Consider the following 19,455-nt stretch of genomic DNA (forward strand, 5'->3'; position numbering starts at 1 on the left):
AATAAAAACCATGACTTTGATAAACAAGAGCACCCGATGTATGCATTTTACTAAGGGAAAAATATAATAGGGAGAAAAGTATAACAGAAAGATTAGACGTGCAAAAAATACAGATCTTTACAAAGAAAGGAAAAGCTACTTCTAAGTTAATGCTTATGGCTTATGTATTTTCTATGTTTCATTTTTCCCATGAAGACACACAGAAAAAAATGCAATATTGATTTACAGTAGTGCAAAATTTCATATTTTTGCATATGAGCCATATGTATGCCTGTTTCAAAGAAGCAACAGAAAAGCATCACTTGAATTAGAAGAATTTTAAACAACTAATTGAATTATAGCATGATTCATTCTAACACTGAAAGCAAGAAATTGATTTTAGGAGAGGGAATGTGTGCAAAACCCCTGATATTATCAATAAACTTGAGGTTTGTTCCCAATACCCCTCCCCTTGGTAAAACACCTTCAATTTCATCAATTGCCCACAGTAGGAAACGTTAATTTTAAAGAAAAGTGTTTTAACAGTTTCCAGTGCAGGCCATTTCAATCCAAAAGATTCTTGCAAATCCCCAAAACTCAATCATGAACTATATTACCTTAAAAACCTACTTTATGCTAAAAAGTAATCCTGTGTACCTGTTGTGAGCAGTACAAAGTCAGCAGTGTGAACAGTCTCAAACAATTTGCTCTTTTTAGCTATTTAAAAATTTTTGCTGCAGAAAAATTGTCCAGTTGACAGGCAGACGAAGTATATATTATTAAAAACAAGTACTTTTGGGTCCTGTTAACATAAAGGCTGTTCAAAGAATGTACAAATGTACAGAACAATGGGCAGATGAAAAGCTGCTAACACCAAACAAAATTTCAATTGTAGGCACATACCTAGACCACTCTGCTTTTGTTCCAGAATCGTTCTCGGTGTTCGTAAGTTACTATTGCTCTCTGATAGGACCTAGATATAAAAAACAGAAAAATAAGGGAAAGTAGAACAGCAGTGCGAAACGTCTATTTAACTTGATACAGCAGCCTGTTTCAGACAGACAAGTGTTAATAAGCTGTATGATAAGTGTTAGTAAAAATATGTAAAGGAAACATGAAAGATCATGCAATATCCCCTTCTGAAGGGAGTCCATTTCACATATGAGTTCCTTGCAATGAAGTGGTGCAAAGCAAGCATTCAGAATGAGAAAGGACACAGACCAAGACCAATATGAGAACAGACATTTGAGACATTGTATTTCATTTTACCAAATGCACTCTCCTAAACTGCGCCTGTATTGAAAAAAGGAGGGGAGGGAAGGAAAGACAGACAAGCTGTTGAGGACACCATACAATCACTGATCCATGCACGGGCTCAATCAGTGTAAACAATCTTCAGATGCTCACAGCCTTTACTTATACAAACTTTTCCTATGTAAATCGTTTTAGAATTTTCCACAATAAAAAGAAATAATGGAAATTTTCAAAGAAAACAGATACAGTTAACAGAACACCATCCACTGTCACACATGTAAACAATATCTTGACATATTAAACAATCTTTAGATCTTCACTGGTACTTCAAAAAGATTTACTGTTTCTTTTTTCCCTGCCTTTCCCCACTAATACTTAGAAAAATAGTCAAAATATTGTACAAGTCAATGGATGATGTACTGTGTTGGGAGTTTCAGATATCTCTGGATACAGAAAGCGAGAATTATTAGTGCTAGACATTCTTCCCTGCAGTAGTTAATACCAGGCCACTGAAAATATGATATATGCAAAACAAGTTTTGAATAGCGATATGAAGAACCAATTAAATTATTTTAAATGCTATTGGTTGCAATAATTAAAAAAAAGTTTTTCAATTTACCTACCACCAAATTAAGCAGTGCTGTTTTTAAAGTCTTAAAGGACAACTAAACCAAAGCAGAAATCTTTATCATTAGGCAGTTGACTTAAGTCTTTTTTTACTGTGATAACATTTGCAATTCCTATAAAGAAACCAAATTTCTATGAAAACATATAACACATTCAGTGGAAAAACATGCACTTGCTCTTTTTCCCCCAAACATCCTCGGGAAGTAATTTTAAGAAGTGGAAGAATTTGCTTCAAACATTATCCATAACAAGGGATTAGATGTCCTTAAAGACAGTTGGTTGTTGCTTGGAATGCATAATAATGTTTAATGAAGTAAAGTTTAAAAACCTGTTGCCATGAGCCAAAAATACTTGATGTGAAAGCCAATGATTTAGGGGAGACAGGGGAAGAAGTGATTTGTTCCCCTGATCTGCGTCTTCGACGCCCAGTACCCACACCACTGGTGTAATGCAGCCAGGTACCAATACACTCTGGGCTAGACACACTCAGGGGGCTCTCTTCCTGGAAGTGAGAAAGGGGGCAAAAAACAGCAAAGCATGCAAAGTTAGATTCAACAGAGCCAAATGAACAGAAAAGAAAAAAAAAAAAAAAACAATCTGCTTGCACCCTTTTATATACTGCTTTTAAAACTATTAAACAGTGAATAGGGAAGAGTAATATTAAAATATTAGGAAGTTATCAGTTTCATTTACATCTTTTCATCCAATTACATCTTTAAATACAACACTTTAATCAAATTTATGATAGACTAATTATTAGATGAGAAAAATAATTGTTATAATTGATGCAGAACATTAAGAATTTCTCAGATCTTGGAAACAGAATATCTGTTGACAGACTGTTTAATAGTTTTGCCCCTTTAAGTACATTAAGCTTTCCTATTTATTACTTATTTGTAGTCTATAACCTTATCTAAAAGATTATGTTTTTTAGAATTGCCACTGAGACTTTACAGCTGACTCACTGGTAGTAGCACCAACCTGACTGGTAGTGGTTTTCCAACCTTAAAAAAAATACTAAAAATTATCTGATGCTGGAAATCTGTTGAGACTTCAAGGGAGGACAGTGTCAGGCTGAGTCCCCCATGCCTATATCATTATGTATCATTAGCAATCAACATTTTTAGCAATACAGAATTTGATTTCCAATGCTGATGAGCCTTACTTTCTTAAGAGTAAAACACTGTTTTTATTTTATTTACATGACTCAATCATAGTTTCAATTATCTGTAAATATTCCTGACTATACCCCAGATTAAAACTTCCATATAATCTCACACTCACACCTGACAGTGTCCTTTCAAATTAAATGGACATAGGTGAAGAGAGAATTGCCTTATAGGGTTAAAAAAAAAAAAAAAGTTTCAAGGCAGTTGCAGTTTAAGTTACAATGACTTTTTTTTAAACACTTCAAAATACCAATTGGCTTACATATTCCAATTACTGGTTTTGCAGATTTCAGTAGGCCAGATGAAACTTTCAATTTTACTTTTTCAAAAAAAGTTTCCTAGTGTATATTTTCTTTAAATTGGCTATTCTCTTCCAGCAAATAAACAAGCACTGAATGCTGAAACACATTCCATCTGAACATACATTACCTGCACAGTCAAAATTTAGCAATTTCTGTTATTGATACGTCTTGAAAGTAATTTCTACATAGTTTATGAAAATGAAAATGGTTAAAAGTTTGAAGTAATAGACTAATAAGTTGTGTGTATGTGAACTCATGACTAGGAGGGGAGTTTGCATGATCATAGTGAAAACAGCTTTTAAAAATCCAAAATATTGATGTGGTGAGCATTTGTTTATGGAAACTTGGAAATAGAAAATGTAAGACATTCACATTTATTATCTCTGTTAATTTATGGCAGTCATGTGATGTTACACAGATATCCTTACAGAAGGGAACCATGCATCCTTCTCTCTCCACACCACCAATAACGAAGCTACTTGCAAATCTGTAATGTTTCACTGCATACAAACAGTCCATTCCCAAAACAAACATGAAAGGAAAAGCTCTTGGTGTGAAACTTCATTTCTGATAGTTTTAAGCAACTGAAGATGAGGCAGTAAGAAGCTGTTAGTCTGCTTCTAGCATTAATATTACAGAGGTGCCACTATGCACTATCTGAAGCTTTGCCACTCAATGGTACCATGGGATCAGTGATACTGCTGCACATACCCCCATCTCTGTGACATAAAAGCTGTATCTGTGAAGCACACCTAGATGTTATGGCCTTCAAGACAGGTGACTAGACTGTTCAAGACGTTATCTAAAGAATTAATGAAACACAAACCCCACCCACTTTAAAAAAAGCTTCTGGTTCATTCTCTTACCTTCAAAAGTTTGACAAGTAGAGTCACTTTCACACCAAGTGAAAGCAAATACAGCAGAAGACATGTCTCTCACCTCCTGTACCTCCCCTACCACCCCCAATCCCTCTGTGCCCTCTCAGCATGATCACCCTGATGGTTTGCGTAATTTCCAATAGCAGCTGTCTTATAAGGATGAATACAAAAGCAATGTAAGTTAGTTTGAAGATGTAGGTTTGGACTGAAAAAGTCTTCATTTTCAAATACCGACTTTTGTAAAATGGCTTAAAAAGAAAAAAGGAAGTAAGTCTTATGGCAAAATAATAATCCATTAAAAAGCCAAACAACTCCTTCAGACAATTTACTGCCATGAAGGATTCCCTACAGAATAAAAGCAACCCTTATGTGAGATATAACATCATACTGGTTCTGTGTAATCAAAACCAGAAATATATTTCTTTTTGTTTGTTAAAAGTAAGCAAAAGTTAATTATTGTGAAAGACATTAGCTGAAACAAACACTTACTTCAACAGAACCAATCTTCCTAGATCTTGGAAGGGGTGACTTTCTGTGTATGTGAATTGGGTCTGATACCATTGGCTTGAACATCAGTACTGACCGATCTGTTTCATCTCTTTTAGGAGCATGTGCCTCCTCATCACTATCATTTCTGTGAGAGGTTTTCTTCGAGCCTTCATTCTACAGACAATACATAATTAATTTTCAAATTAGCTGCACACCTTGCAACAGGCAGACAGAAAGGGCTGTTAAATATATCTGCTTAAACATAAAACAAGCTGATTTTAAAAATACAAGAAGTAAATCACATATTATTGAGCAAATTGCTCTAGACTTTAATAATCTATGTGTATTTGCTCCTAACCAGTTACTGCGTATGACAGTGTGGTCCTGATTAACCACAATGTTCAGCCAACATTTCTTATTTCAATCTTCTGTTGACACAGTAATAAAATCTTTGCCCTGCGAGTCAATAGAAAAATTCCAGCTAAGCTTTGCTTTCATTCATTTCTCAAAAAGCAGGTGGTAACTCTACAGACCTGCCCATACATCTTTGAAAATATCAATCATTCCTCAACAATCTGTATGAATAAACATGCCAAACTACCTTATTTTCTTAAAATATTTCAGTTGCTAGGATTTATCATTGATATGATACTGATGTTAATATCACTTTTCTTACAATAAGTATTTTGTATTTCTAGCAAAAATTCTGGCAAAGCCATAGAAGGTCCAAACTATCTAGGTCCATTACCTCAGTGTCCTCTCAAAATGGACTAATGCATTGGGACTGTCTGTATTTTACTAGACATTTTCCTACCAAAATAGAAATCACAATTGTATTTCTTGCCTACCAATTTCCCAGTGTTTATTTTAGGCATGTCCGCATTCAGAAAAACTAACTTTTGCTTTAAAGAAAGGCATAATTATTACCTCTCTGGAGGCAGGTCTGTATCCATATCCAGCCGGTAAATTTTTGTCTTCCTCACAACCTTTGGCTCCTGGACTAAAGTGCAGCTCTACATGAAAACGTTCTTCTGAAGAAAGCTCCTGAAGGAAAATGATTATGAAAAGTCTTACACTTTAATTCATAGTTTAGCACTACTCATTTGTGAAGATATTTATCCAATTTAAATACCTTGTTTGGATCCTCATAAAGCATGATAACAATCTGTGTCATGTAATTGAGTTCATTGACAATATTTAAATAATCCATAGCTCGTTTCCATTGTTCATCTTTTGATTCCTTATGAAGGCAGGAAAAAAAAAATCAAGAAATAAAACCCAGCTATTTTCTTTAAAGAGTCTGATGATTTCCCTTTTTCCCCATTTATATGGATTTTACATTCACAGTGGAAGTACAAAGCTTTTCACAGCTAAGGAAAAAGCAGAGACACAACCAGAAAAAAAAAAAGTGACTTAAAATTACTAATGAAATGAATGAAAAGTGGAGATCAGAAATTTTCGTATTTTATTTCAGTGTATCTTTCATGTTCTTTCACCAATGATGATGTATGTCTTGTAGAAAGAGGCACCATTTTAAACTCTATTGATGGAAATTGTTAAACTTTGCAATAAACTCATTTCAACTGGTATATTGTGGAAAATGTTTCTAGAAATCACTGTAACAGTCAGACAGTCAGAGTATATGAAGGCTTCTAGTATTTAGAGGAAATATAACCATCACATCCCAAACTACTTAAAATGAATATTCACCTTTTTCATGCTCTAGTAAAAATACATTTAGCAATCCAGCTTAAAGGAAATGTAAAAGTTTATTAGCCTAAAACTAGGAGAGTATCTGCTGTAGCATACGTTACAGAGGTATAGGATTAAAAATGGTTTTGCTGTCAATGAGTTTAGCTATTCATTAGCAGAAGAAGCATATTAATACGATCATTTCAAAAGTTAGTATATTAATCAAGCTCTGTCTTAGGAGCAGATGTGTAGGCTTTGTGGTGCTGCATTTAACCTTTCCAAGAGCTCAGTTAGATCATTTCCGAATTTGGATACCTTGTCTTTTTTAGTCATGGGTTTCAAAGCCAATCAGATGGATAATAAAGCACCACCTTCGAGGTATTCTATGACAGTACAGGAAAATAAGACAATCCACTGAACAGGAGAAACTTAGCACTACAGAAGAATTCTTGAAGTCAGATAGGGTGGTCTTGACAATATGCCAATTAGCATTACTTTAAAGGGCGTGCTGATTTCCACCAACCTGCACACCAGCAATTTGAAATATGTCTCTGCATATGTAATAGGAAATTGAATGTTTGAAAAAGTGTGATAAATTTCAAAGCCTCTTAAGAAATGAAGCTTTTTAATGGATGCAATTTTACCAAGATTGAGTCCTTTTGGTTCCTTCCAAAATTTCAGAGCTTCAACAGAAAAAGTCTTCAACTTACGTCACATAAGGCACCATAACGAAGGGTGGATAACAGGGAGTGGACATGACTCTCGCTGGTGAAATACAACCGTGTGCGAACATGGCGTTCAGGGGACATAACACCCCTGGAGTAACTTGAAAGAAAAAAAATCTTATTAGACCATAATGAGATGTGTCCCTATTTTAGAAACAGCTGTCAACAAATAAATAAATGATACTTTTTAAATTACTATGAGCTAGAAAGACACTTTAAATATGAAAGCTATGGAGTATCTCCATTAAGTCTTACAGAAATTAATATAACCATGTAAAATAATAAGACTTACAGAGGGTGAAGCTTATTTACAGTATCATCATCTTGAGTTCTCTGAAGGTCAGAACGGATTTTTCTAACTAGAGGAGTGCAGTAACATTTGGCAATCTCTAGTTTCTCAGCCTTAGAAATACCATATTCCTGTGTAAGAAGAAACTGACTTCAGTTAAAAATTAAAAAGCCTTCTAATTCAAAGTTTGTATATTAAAGCCAATTAATTCTCTATTTGTTTGCTCTGACTGCAAGCAGTTTTGTTTAACATTTTTATTACATTTGATCACTGACATCCCTTCAAGTAACAAGTGGTTTGCCTTTTTGCTGTTTGATTTGACAGTTAAAGAGTTTTTCATTCACTAGTTAGACCACAGAAGTGGTTTCACCTTCTAGGAGGATGAAGCTCTTCAGAGCTTCCCCTGGATTTAGACATCTATGATGCATTTCATCTCACCTGATTTCAAGTATTTTTTTTTTCAAACAGTGAATAAAGTGATGTAGGTACATTACCTATTTAATATGCCTATCTTATTCTGGGGTAAACCACTCCACAGAAGATCTCATATTCACCTCAGATAACACTGAAAATTGAAGTTAAATACAACTGGAAAATACTATATCTTTTACAGTATCTACAATATTTAAAAATCTGCTCTTCCAGAAGCTTCAAGATCTGTGCTGCACATGATATGAAAGTTCTTTCATCATTATGATGGATCTTCTGTTTATCCTAGAAAGCAACATAAGCACTTTTCTTTTGCATCATGTAAGCTTGGTAAGTTTTGTTTTTCTTACTTCAGTATGCATCCTCTTTTTTACATAATGTTCTCTAACATTCTAGTCAAAATTCAAGATTAACAGGCCCACATAACACAACACGTATTTAGTACCATTGCTCTTTTTGTCTTACTTGCTGTCAGGGAGTTTGAGAGGTGGGGAGAGGAAGAAGTTCTCTCTCTTGCTGCATACAATATGGGTAATACCTATCTTGCAACAGTACAATGTAACTGCAGGGACACTTGGGGAAAGCTTTAGCTGTTCTGTCCTGTTATCACAAAACAAATTAATGTCCTGCAGCCTACAACATTTCAGAGCTAACCTGAGTTTAACAGCTTGTAGTATATGGAACTTAACTTGTCTGCTTCTCATCTGACATTCTATGAAACTTCATGTGTACACTTTTATCATGAAATGTTAGTATCTAAAGCAGCAGAAAGGTCTCTGTAAATTTAAATTGCTTAAAACAAGTGAAATTAGATGGATCAGGATTAACAGTGTAATTTGCAAAGAGTCTGAAAATGGAATTTCTAAAAGCAGCAAGAATTCAATTAAATGCAATTTCAGAATACACAGCTATTGACAGGGGCTCCATTAAAATCTATGAAGAATGGCTGAGATGAGCCATTTTATTTTAATACACTGCAGTGAAGAAAGAAGACATGTTCAGATCTTAAACTGCTAGAAAAAAAAATCACTTGCTACTGGAAAACAAGAGGTGATGTTAAGGGTTTCTATTACTGCAAACTAGACAGAGTAGACATCTTCACAAAATCTGTAAAAGCGTTTATTCTACAATTTATTCTGTTTAATAACTGAAAATGCTTACCTGAGGGATCACAATGTCAGCTAAAGCCTTTGAAAGCCTGTATAATTCCATTGTGTTTTCTAATTTTAAGGAGCCATTGTGCTGCACGTCATATTTTATGCAGTCATAAATATCAGGAATTTTGCTAATATCATATCTTCCATTTTTTGTTTTAAAGTCTTTTTCCAGCTTGGCCCACCTGCGCAGCATCAGTTCTAGTGTTTCACTGTGGTACAGCTGAATATCTGGATAGACACATATTTCATAGAAGCGATCAAGATCATCCATGTAACAGAAAGGAAATTTTAATTAACTGATAGTAACAGTTGAATACAGAGGGATAAAAAGGATGAAATAAGTTAACTGCATTACTTCTAAGAAGAGGGAACAGATGTGCCTATGGTTAATTTTACCACTGAAAGCATCACAGCTACATAGCTACATCAAGATAATAGAAAGCTCTGCTGCAGAAATGCATCACTGATCCTTTAATCAAAGCTACAGCACCAAAAATGAAATGTCCTACAACACAGATCATATATAAAAAAAGGCAACAAAAAAAAACTGTAAGAAAACTTTAGGAGGGAGGAAGTGGAGCAAGACAACATTTCTATTCTACAACAGACCACACATCCCATTTGTCTCTCCTGCATGTGTCAACAGCAAGACCCAAGCGACTGGTAGAGAGGACAGATTATCCCCATCCCAGAAAAGATTAGACCAAATGAGAAAAACCACTGATACTATGTACAGCAGACACTTTTACTGCTCAACCTCAGAACTGAAGCTGTTTGTATACTAAAAACTGCAGAGAATGCTCACAGTGAGTATTCTAGTATTTAGCTATTATTAAAAAGGCACTGTGGTGACTTCCAGCTCTAGTTTTCCTGGGTCATTAGTTCACTACCATCAATACTGAGCATCATTCCACACCATGCTACTAAATATCACATAGCAAACAACAGATCTTCAGCAAAGATACTGAAATATAAAAATGTACCTACATAACTTAGCTTTAGTACCATCTGCTTCTCCTATTACTTCTGTGGACTGCTGAGTTTCAAATAATTAAGAATTTCTGCAAACATCTGAGGAACTTCTGAACACCACAAACAGCCCCTACCTGCAATATGACCATGTGTTCCTCCTGATTTTATGTTAAATTATGCATATGGAATTCAACTGTGAAAATCCCTAACCCATTGTTGATTAAAGTTCTGCTAAAAACTAATTTGATGAAGAAAAGCTATGCTACAGTTCTCTCTCTCAGATGTAAACAAGAGAAACTACATACAACTACAAAAATGTTTAAGTACCTGCAGACTTTGGATCTTCCATTCTTTGCCTGATTTGAGAAGTCAAGCTCTGGATCAAGTAGTAGACCGTATCACATGTCTTTACAGGATTTTTAATAACTTGCATTGATTTTATCAATGAGATGCTTCCAGATGGAGTAAGCTGCAATATGAGATAAACACAAAATTATGTAAACAAGCTGACTATATTTGAAGGAACTGGGAAGATAAGATGGGATGTATGAAAGATTACAAGTATTGGAGAAAAAGCATTCAAGCAGGTTGGTATTAATTTTTGAAACCATTTCTCAATTATCTGCTCCCTTTGAGGCATTATGAAAAGAAAATGTATTGAAACGTAGAAGGTACTTGATTCAAAGTTGACAAGAAATTCATAGGGCAACTAATTCCATACTGTAAATGTGAGCAATTCAGGAGTTCCTAAAACTCTTTTTTGTACCAAGACACAAAAATTGAAAAGATATTTAAAACTTTGTATGTACTTAGGAACTTTCCATAACTTCCTTTCAAGTAAATATTGTATTCAAAGGCTTACAAAAAATTCTGTAAGAAATGTTATCAGTTGGCTACATGCCTCACAATTTTTGTTCTATAAAGGACCCTCCTTAGCGTAACTGCAAGAAAGAACCAGGTTTGCAGTAGTAACTGATACCTGAAAAAAAGTTTGTCTCTTCCTGTTTCAGGTTTTTTTCTATAGGACTGCAGCGCACAAACAGAAACAAAAATAAACCCTTTAAATGCACATATGTCAAGAACATACAATCTGTTCTTCAGAGCTGACTTAATTATAGAAATTGTAGAAACTACAAATTATCAACATCAAGATGAGTGTCACTAAAACAATACTGTAACAGGACAGCTGGGAAGAAGAACTAAGAGTGATGTACAGATAGTGAATGATGAGGACATCTTGACCTTGGTGGGCCAGAAGCCTTGGAGGCAGCAAACAGAAATGTAGAAAAACAAGGTAAGGATGCTGAGCTTTGTCTGAAGAAAACATGCATGGCTACAGCTAACAGAAAGCATCTGGCCATTTCTTAAACAGTGGAAAGTTTTCTGCCTTGAGCTAAAAGTGTATAGGACATTGTGTTTGTGCTTGTAAGATTTAATTAAACAATAGGCTTAGGAGAGCAGTAACTAACTTGTAACCAATGAGTTGCCTGGTGTATTACAGACAGAGGATAATGACACATCAAATGTTGACAAGTACTGCTAGAGACTGTATAATTGTAGAAGAATTGTTGACAATAAACGACTTCGGCCACGACTTTGACTTTGGCTTTGATTTTAACTCCGAACTCTCGACCTCTTACTTACACCCATCCGGAGTCCCGTCTCTCAATCACCATCATAATACAGTCAATATCCATGTCAGTGAGGCTTAGTCTCATTTTTTCAGAAAAGTTTGCATAATCCAAAGTAAGCAAATAATGACATTAAAAAATAAATTATATACATAACACACATACATATTTGCACTTTCCCCAGTTTCCTCAAATACACAGGTTAATTTGGATATGGAAAACTTCTGCCCCCTATTTAACAGTAAGCAGTTCCTATCTCCCTATTATGACCAAGTAAATCAATAGGCAATTTCCTCTGGCAGAGGAAAAAAAAAAAAAAAATGTCGTTTTCCCAAATTTCAAGTTAAAAAACCAAATACATTCTCCCCCATGTTATTATCACTTTATAATCCCAAAGGTTAGCTACTTTCAGTGACTGTTTTAGAAGAGTGTGCTCTACTAGTTCCAGCCACAGTTCAAATCCCTTTATATCTATATAGCAAAAAGAGAGGGGAAAAAAAAAATAAATCCTTGCGATCTTGTACCCTCTCACTTTTTTGAAGTACAGCTGAATCCACTCCTGGCAGTGGTTTGGATGATACTTTTAATCTATAAGTTTAAACAAATCCACATAGAGTATATATGCAGGGTAGTGAAACTGTTTTTCAATAATTTGCTCTCAGTACCTTTTAGAAAATACCAGTTTAAGCTTAAACCTCATTTGAGGACTTATATTTAGCTGTTATAGAAGTCAGAGCAAGGGCAACTGAAAGAGAAAGAAGTTTCTTAACAATAACAAACATTACTTATATTTAAAACCAGGAATAATCATGTGTGTTCTGTACCAAGTCAGCATAAACTATACTAATATGTACTAATTTAGCATGTTAATGAGACATTTCCTTTCGCTGATTAGAAAGCATTCTACTGGTTTTCAGCATCTTCGTATTCTTACAATTTAAAAAAACCCAGGCCTTGTGGCAGATTAAGTATTTAAAAAAACGCAGTAGGCGGGCAATACATTTTGTAATACCACACATTGTCAAAGTAAAGATAACAGAAAGTGTAAAAAACACAGTTTAATGTCTTGAATAATTAAAATAATTTTAACGGAAAAGTGAAAAAGATTTATGAACAAGGTCCCTATCTACTCCTATTTCAAAGTTTGTAGCTATTCTGATAAATTGCAAGACAGTCCAAAATACCTAGCATCACAATTGATACAGCTTCTTTTGTAGTTCAAACTATTTCCAAGCACACCATTTTTCAAAATAAATATATAAAATCACTGCTCGTTACTTTATACAAGAATCTGTGTGGCTATTTATTTAATTTCATAGGAAACTAATCACATGCTAACCTTATCGTAGTCATCAGCAGTAAATTCTCTGTCTCTCTGGAGAATTTCATGGAGTCTTGCTTTAACACGATGCTGACAGCTGCTTAAAGAATCGCTGTCACTGTCCAATAGACCATTCATATTAGCACTTTTTACCATCTGGACAAGAATAGGAGTCAGTTCTCCCTCTAAGGCCAGTAGTCCCTGAAGCAAATAATATAGTTAATCAGGCAAACAGATAAAGATGAGACTATAAGAGTATCTTAAAACTAATTTAAATTCAAAATGACTAATTTTAATTCAAGATTGTATCACTTGCCTATGTGTTAGACAAACTGGACTTGCAGACAATGCAGATATTTGTGTAAGAACAGCCCCAAAACACTGCCTTGGTGTGCAGGATTTCTACAGTTGGTGCAACAGTGATGGTGACATGTCATAGATCATGTTCTCCAGCACCAGCTGAAGTGACCCTAATATGTCAGTGGTGCCAACATTGCTCCTAGGAGGCCATAGCTGTTCAGTTCTTGGGTTGCAAGGAGTGCATAGGGCCTCTTCCCTGAGGCTGGGAGCAACAGGAGCCTGACTTGTGGGGGACATACTCTGCTTCAAGCATTGAGTCACCAGATAGTATCTATGAGAAGAGTTAGCAAATCAAATAGCATCTGGGAGGACAAATGGGAGATAGGCAGGGTTTCTGAAGAGATCCCACAGAGGCAAAAGCCCAAGCCCTGTGTGGCACAGAAGGACAATCAAAGGCTACAGTTGAACAAGAGATGAATGGAGACTTCCAAAATTGAGATGGCTAGACTTTTCTGTGACTTTTTTGTGACTTTTCTGGCAACAGAAGAACTCTGAGATAAGGAAGGAAATGGGGCAGTGTCTCCTCAAGCCTGCTAACCAAGGAGAAAGCAGGACAGATGGCTGAAATACTTCTGCACCAACATGTGCAGCATGGAAACAAACAGAAGAGATAAGAAATATGAACACTTGCAGAACTTCAAGTTCTTTAAGACTTTAAGACTAACTTTAAGACTACAGAGATGTGGTGGAATAGTCCACACAAATGGAGTTTTGCTATAGCTAGATATAGGGCCTTCTGGAGGCCAGGAAGGCAAGGAGGCAGTTGGCTCTATATAAAGGACTAGCTTGAACACCAGGACCTTTGCTTTCAAGCCAGTGACAAGCAAGTTGAGATCTTATTTGTAAGAATTGGAGGACAAATACGCACTGGGCAACATCATGGTGGTCCCCTGCTACAGTCCACCTGATTTAAAATGGGAAGTAGATGAAGCCTTCTTAACATACTGGAGAAAACCTCCTGATTGCAGGCCCTGTTTTCCATGGGTGCCATTAGCCCTTGGAACCTCATGCATGGGCAGTATGTTAGGGGACAAGCAATACAGACTTCTGGAAAACACCCAGAACAATTCTCTGACAGAGGTTACTGATGAACTATCAAGCAGAGGCACTCCCTTGGATCTGTTACTCAGACGTGTCAGGAAGGTGGAAGTCAATAGCAGTCTTGGTAACTGAAACCTGGTATTATGGCAGATCCTTGGAGAAGTGAACAATACAAATAATTGCATTAGAGCCCTGGACTTCAAATGAGCAGACTTGAGCTTGTTCACGGAATCCTATGGAGGAGTGTCCTGAAGGACAAAGGTGCCTGGGACAGCCAGATGATCTCCAAAGACAATCTCCTCAAAGTACGAGAGCAGTCCATTCTCACATATGGAAAGTCATGCAGAAAGTCAGCATGGAAAAAGGAACATATAAGCAGAAGGTGGAAGCAGGGGTGGGCTAGTTGAGAGGAACAGAGACAAGACCTGAAAATGAAGAGTAGAAATAAAAACCTGGAGAGGCTGTAGAATCTTGGTTCCTGGAAATACTCAGAATTTAACGAGACAGGATTCTGAGCAACCTCATCCAAACTGGCTCTGTGCTGTCTTGAGTTGGACAAGATGACCTACTGAGGCCCCTAGAAACCTACATCCCTTGAAACCTCTCTATCACTATGTATTATTACTGAAGCTCATTCCCTTAAGAAGTATTTATGTAACACTTGAACTGTCTGTGCCCTCTCACACAGTTAAAAGATCCGTATCACTGAAATGAGGAAATAAGTGAATAAACTAATAACAAGTGTAAAGGGCTACTTGGGAAAAGAAGCAAAAGAGGAATTTGCCTAGCATGGAGATGGGTAAAATAATAATTTGGCAAGCGTTACAGATGTAGGAAGTTCTGAATTCTATGTTTTATATTAATAGCTTCTATAAATCCATGTTTGTAATAAAAAAAAGTTGATGGTTCTTAAACATCACCACAAAGTTTTTATAATTTCACATCAAAAAATGCATGTAAAATAGTATTTCTATGAAGTGTCAAGATGTAGTACTGTTACCATGTCTAATTTAATAGGTATCCATTTTGACAAGCCCAAAGTAAAAAGTCTCCTGTAAAAACTTTAAGAAACTACTTCTATTTATTTCAAAAAAGACATGATCTTTAAGGTCCCTTCCAACCCAACCCATTCTATGATTCAGTGATTTTGGAGGCTGCTACTGGAAAGGACTAAGGTATATTGCTAGGGCTTCATAACTAAAACCTGCCTTCATCTGATAAAAGAGCTTCAAATGCTTGGATACTTTTTCACACTGAACTAAATACTCTTTGAAAATACATTTATTATAAAACACAGCTCCATTATACATTGTGGACTCTAATAAACCATCAATCTCCCCTAGTCTTCAAAAGAAAAAACAAATTCGAGAACATCAGAATTTTAAAAATTGAAAATACAATTTCGCATTGTACCTTTGCAAAAGCTGCTGCAGTCATCTGAACTCGTCCCTCATCAGAAGCATAGATTTTGAGATCATGTCGGTAAGTGCTATGTAATCTAAGTAAACCACATCCAGGGAATCCAGCATAATCTCCTACCAAACAAACATTTTGTTCAAACACTCATTTTGTACTTGATTATCTTCAAAATGGACTTATGCCATTCAACACATTTTTTTAAATTATTGCAATTTATTTTTTTTTTACCTTGTCCACCTGGATACATACACCTGAAAGCCCTTCCAAGCTCCTCTGCTTGAACCCTGCCTGCAGGGGTCAATTCTCCTCCCCATTTTAGAACCAGAAGCAGGGATGGCTCATTTCTTCTATTATCTAATTGTACACAGAGAGAGTAGTTTAGTAGTGAAGTATATTCTAAATATTTTGGGGATTTTTTTTGGCAAATGAACAAAAATATTTGGACTATGAAGGGCTTCAGTAAAGGACCTCTTCAACATTAGTAATCTTTAATAGCATTCTAATATTAAGAAAATATTGAAATGGAGAACTAAGTTGGCACCTAAATAGAAAAACCTGACATAGTTAAATTACAGAGAAAACTTAAATGGAAAGTATCTAGCATGCAATCTGAAGGAAAAAGTAAGTTGAAACACAAAAATTAAAACAAACTGAATGCTAAATACCCTACAGTTATTTCAGTCAATGACTATGGGTCAAGGACCAGGAAAGCTTATAAAAGTTTTTAAAATAGCAGTAAATGTTGAGTGGGATTTTCTCCACCCAGCCCCAAAACACTGAAGCTTATTTTCACCCTACCTTTCTGTTACAAAAAAAGCAGTGTTAGAATACAAATTTACTACATAGTTTTAGGTGTATGATTCAGCAGATTAAGAGACACTGAATATCTGCCAACAATACAAACATTCATTCAGTAAAACATTTACCTTTTTAACACCAAGACCATTTGTTATACCACTAGTCCATGATTATTTAACCACACGCGATATTAAGTGATAAGGTGCAAAAGTAATACAATACCTTCCTCTTCACTGGAAGTCTTTGGGCAACCATGAGGAAGATATGTTAACTGAACTTTGCGATTTATGCCTGAAAAATGCCCATACCTGAAGTAGGAACAAGGGAAAGTGAGTGGGAAAGAGGGACAGAAACATTTTAAATGTTCTCCTCCAAACCTGCTATGCTCCTGTAACAGGATATAATAAATCTATGGTGGTCACTAATTTGTGTGTTAGACCACCATTTATTGAAGAAGTGCTTAGAATAAACCTAACTCAATAAGCACAGAATGACTACAGAAATATCAACCATTCTCTTATGAAACATTTAAAAATACTACCTACTACTTTTTTTTCCACAACACTGAATACAAAAGTGAAGTTAAAAAAAAAAAAAAAAAAGAGCATTTGCAGATTGCACAAGAAATGTATCTATTCAGATCCACAACTACAGTGGCTACCAGTATCCAGAATCTGATCTGGCAATGTAGATGGATACTATTTTGTTAGCCAACTAAGTCTGCAAACAGAACTCAGTATTTCAAACAATCATCATGAATTTAAATAATAACTAATTTTTAAAAAATCAGGGCAAAGAGAGTTATCTACTACCAGTTAGAGTTCTGAGACCCCAGATCTTTAACGAACATTGATGTCTTGGGTTTTTTTGGTTTGGTTTGGTTTTTTGCCTTTTTTTTTTTGTTTTTGTTTTTTTAAATTATTAAACATTTCAGGCTTAATATATACAAAGTCTTATTTATTTGGAATTCTCTAAGCTTTCTGTAAGTAGACAGTACACATGGTGAAGTTTCTACTGGCTCCATCAGACTTCATTATTGTCACATACTGCAAGAAGCAGATCCTACACTCAAATACTGTCATTTTAAAAACATGCAAGAAGATAAAATTTGAGATCAAAGAAAGAAACTTTTTCATGTAGAAAGTACACTGAGACACTAGATAAAGCAATAAGTTCAATTAAAAAGGAGACAAAACAGAGAGATGGTCCTGTACTCCCCCATAACGTCAAATATGACATCCTTTCTCTTGACAGCTCTGGTGCTTGAATTAATATATCATATTTGATAACCATTGCAATCCAAGCAATAACAAGTCAAACAGGTCAAAATAGAAGATACTTGGTTGCTATGAAGCCTGAAAATTAGGCACTTACATTTCTAATACAGTCTTTAGCTGTTCAAGTTTTGCTTTACTTTCTTCAATTTCAGAGTCATTGTTTTGCCCAAGTTCTACAAGGAGTTGCCTTGCTATATCAAGCACTTCCTAAAGAAAGGAAACATAGGATTTACTTAAATAAGTAATTTTCTACCTATAAAATACCACAGTAAGAAAGTAAAGACAAACTTGCCTGCAACTGTTTTGGTTTTTTCAGTTTTAGTTTTCCAGATTTATATCCATCACATTTTTCAAAGAGATCAAAAAATCTTTAAGAGAAAGAATATTGATTTAAAACTGAAGAAAATAAGTTAAAATATTTATTGAACAAGTGGCTCTTAAAGCAGTCTGAAATTAGCAGCTTTATACTATTTGAAAAGCATGTTAAAACCTGCGCTACAGAGGTCAAACCAGTATTTATTCAAATCCCACTTCCCAATCAAGTCTTCAACACATTAAAGAAATAAGAGAACTAAAAATGTGTTAAAAAAAAAAAAAGGGAAGATATTCTATGTATCTAATGACACAATACTCAAATATACAGGTATGTCATTTCTTAATCTTCAAGAATGATCCTGAACAGAAGTAGGGACCAAAAATACCAAATGTGTAGTCCTACACTTTTACAGCATCTCTGTATTCAGTATCTCTGAATGCAGGAATCTAGTCCAAAAACAAATAATTACTTTTTACTGAAATTGCACCATGTTCCAGGCCAATTATGTAACTTTATGAATGCTAACATGAAGATGGTATCTGCCAGAAATTCAGAGTCATCAAACTTTGACAAAAGTAAAAGATGCTGTAAGATGACAGCTCACACAAGAACAGTTATGATAAAAAGAGAAAGGCAGAAGTCACAGTAATATTGGTGAACCAGAAATATTCTCTGCTGCATTATTTCGCATAAAGACATCTGTAGAGACAATACATTTTCATTAAAATCAAGCAGGACTGTTCACAAGGCAGAGCATGTGATGAAGGAAGTCTGAAAAAGTAATTTGACAGTCCTGTTAGAAAGAGAGGTGCATACTTGTTAATTAGCTGCAACATCAGTTAGATTTAAAAGAAAAGAAAACAAAACAAAAAACAAGTTGTATGATGCAATTCCTGCTCAACTCTTTGCTTCCACATCCCCAAGATGTGAACCCTGCCCTAAGGCATCCAAACTAATTTTTACCAAGATTCTACTTACTTCTGATGTTTTACTTCCATTTTCATTTTTTGTTTTGGAGTTCGGTCCCCATGGCGTATTACAGCTATAACACATCTAAGTTCCATCCTAAAATTTCAAGAGAGTTATATTTCACAATTCCATATATGAGGGTCTTTTATTAAAACCACCATGAATCAAGACAATTGACAAAGTTGTAGTTATCTGATGTAACTACAGAAGTGATGGAAGGATATGCAAGAAGATAAGGTTAACTGAAAATGATGTATGATATAAAATATAAACAATGATTTTAAGACTTAGGTAACTACAGAAAATCTATTTTAAGTAGTTTTTAAAACAATAATTTTGAGGTTCATTAAATGAGAGAGCA

The 19,455-nt window shown here is 35.2% G+C and overlaps 1 protein-coding gene across 14 annotated transcripts in view; it reads right to left on the reverse strand.

The window, feature by feature from the left end:
- The window catches only part of PPIP5K2 (diphosphoinositol pentakisphosphate kinase 2), a 51,866-nt gene that overhangs the window by 10,519 nt on the left and 21,892 nt on the right, over window positions 1–19,455 (reverse strand). For 6 of the 14 annotated variants that reach the window (XM_033006529.2, XM_033006527.2, XM_033006524.2 and 3 more), the window contains exons 11-25: window positions 19,104–19,190; window positions 18,102–18,177; window positions 17,907–18,016; window positions 16,755–16,840; window positions 15,963–16,088; window positions 15,729–15,850; window positions 12,933–13,115; window positions 10,290–10,431; window positions 8,995–9,218; window positions 7,408–7,535; window positions 7,101–7,215; window positions 5,831–5,938; window positions 5,626–5,742; window positions 4,699–4,872; window positions 883–952 (exon numbers count right to left, since the gene is read on the reverse strand). In XM_033006529.2, coding sequence (XP_032862420.1) covers window positions 883–952; window positions 4,699–4,872; window positions 5,626–5,742; window positions 5,831–5,938; window positions 7,101–7,215; window positions 7,408–7,535; window positions 8,995–9,218; window positions 10,290–10,431; window positions 12,933–13,115; window positions 15,729–15,850; window positions 15,963–16,088; window positions 16,755–16,840; window positions 17,907–18,016; window positions 18,102–18,177; window positions 19,104–19,190 — 1,868 coding nt within the window. Of the gene's footprint in view, window positions 1–882; window positions 953–1,248; window positions 1,273–2,188; window positions 2,363–4,698; window positions 4,873–5,625; window positions 5,743–5,830; window positions 5,939–7,100; window positions 7,216–7,407; window positions 7,536–8,994; window positions 9,219–10,289; window positions 10,432–12,932; window positions 13,116–15,728; window positions 15,851–15,962; window positions 16,089–16,754; window positions 16,841–17,906; window positions 18,017–18,101; window positions 18,178–19,103; window positions 19,191–19,455 lie in introns of all 14 variants that reach the window. The other 8 variants (XM_033006517.2, XM_033006518.2, XM_042787648.1 and 5 more) reach the window with 2 other exon arrangements.

Source organism: Tyto alba, unplaced genomic scaffold (genome assembly GCF_018691265.1).
Source record: "Tyto alba isolate M040663 unplaced genomic scaffold, T.alba_DEE_v4.0 Super-Scaffold_13, whole genome shotgun sequence".
NCBI lineage: Eukaryota > Metazoa > Chordata > Aves > Strigiformes > Tytonidae > Tyto > Tyto alba.